Source organism: Habropoda laboriosa, unplaced genomic scaffold, assembly GCF_001263275.1.
Source record: "Habropoda laboriosa isolate 0110345459 unplaced genomic scaffold, ASM126327v1 scaffold90, whole genome shotgun sequence".
NCBI lineage: Eukaryota > Metazoa > Arthropoda > Insecta > Hymenoptera > Apidae > Habropoda > Habropoda laboriosa.
The window spans coordinates 2,051,106-2,051,587 of record NW_017100218.1 but is presented as its reverse complement, the minus strand read 5'-3'; the positions used below and the strand labels follow the sequence as shown (position 1 = coordinate 2,051,587).

General features: G+C 28.6%; 1 protein-coding gene across 1 annotated transcript in view; it reads right to left on the bottom strand.

Moving 5' to 3' along the window:
* Nucleotides 1-482, bottom strand: part of LOC108570877 — a 7,252-nt gene that overhangs the window by 4,127 nt on the left and 2,643 nt on the right. Inside the window, 2 exon segments of the mRNA XM_017932807.1 lie at nucleotides 15-448; nucleotides 451-482. The exon segment at nucleotides 451-482 is cut by the window's right edge and continues 259 nt beyond it. Coding sequence (XP_017788296.1) covers nucleotides 15-448; nucleotides 451-482 — 466 coding nt within the window.

Here is a 482-nt window from a genome sequence, read left to right as displayed (position 1 = left end):
AGAAAAGATAAAACCTCAATATCAATAAAAGAGTCTGGTAGTTCTTTCTCTTCTTCAACTTTATGAAACTTCTCATGTTTTCTCTTATTTAATCCTAAGAACTGATCAATCATAAATGAATCATAGCTAAAATGATAGAAAATTTTTTCCACAGGAGCAAGCCTTTGATTTTCACCTAACCAGAGTTGCAATGTAATCCAAATTTGTGATAACCACCATATTAACCAGCACCAAAAACGCCAACTTAAAAGAAACTCTGCAATACTGTTATACTTAAATGTTTTTAAAAATAAATAGTCTGGTATAAAATCATGGAAGGCACACGAATTTTGTTCCCTCATAGCACAAAACATAATTATTAAACAAATTGTTCCTGGAGTAACTAAACTTATTGGAAGTGCAAAGCCAAATTTGTGCATTTGTGTTTGGTATGCAAATTTTGCTATAAAAATAATAAATAATTATTAAAATTATAAATAACT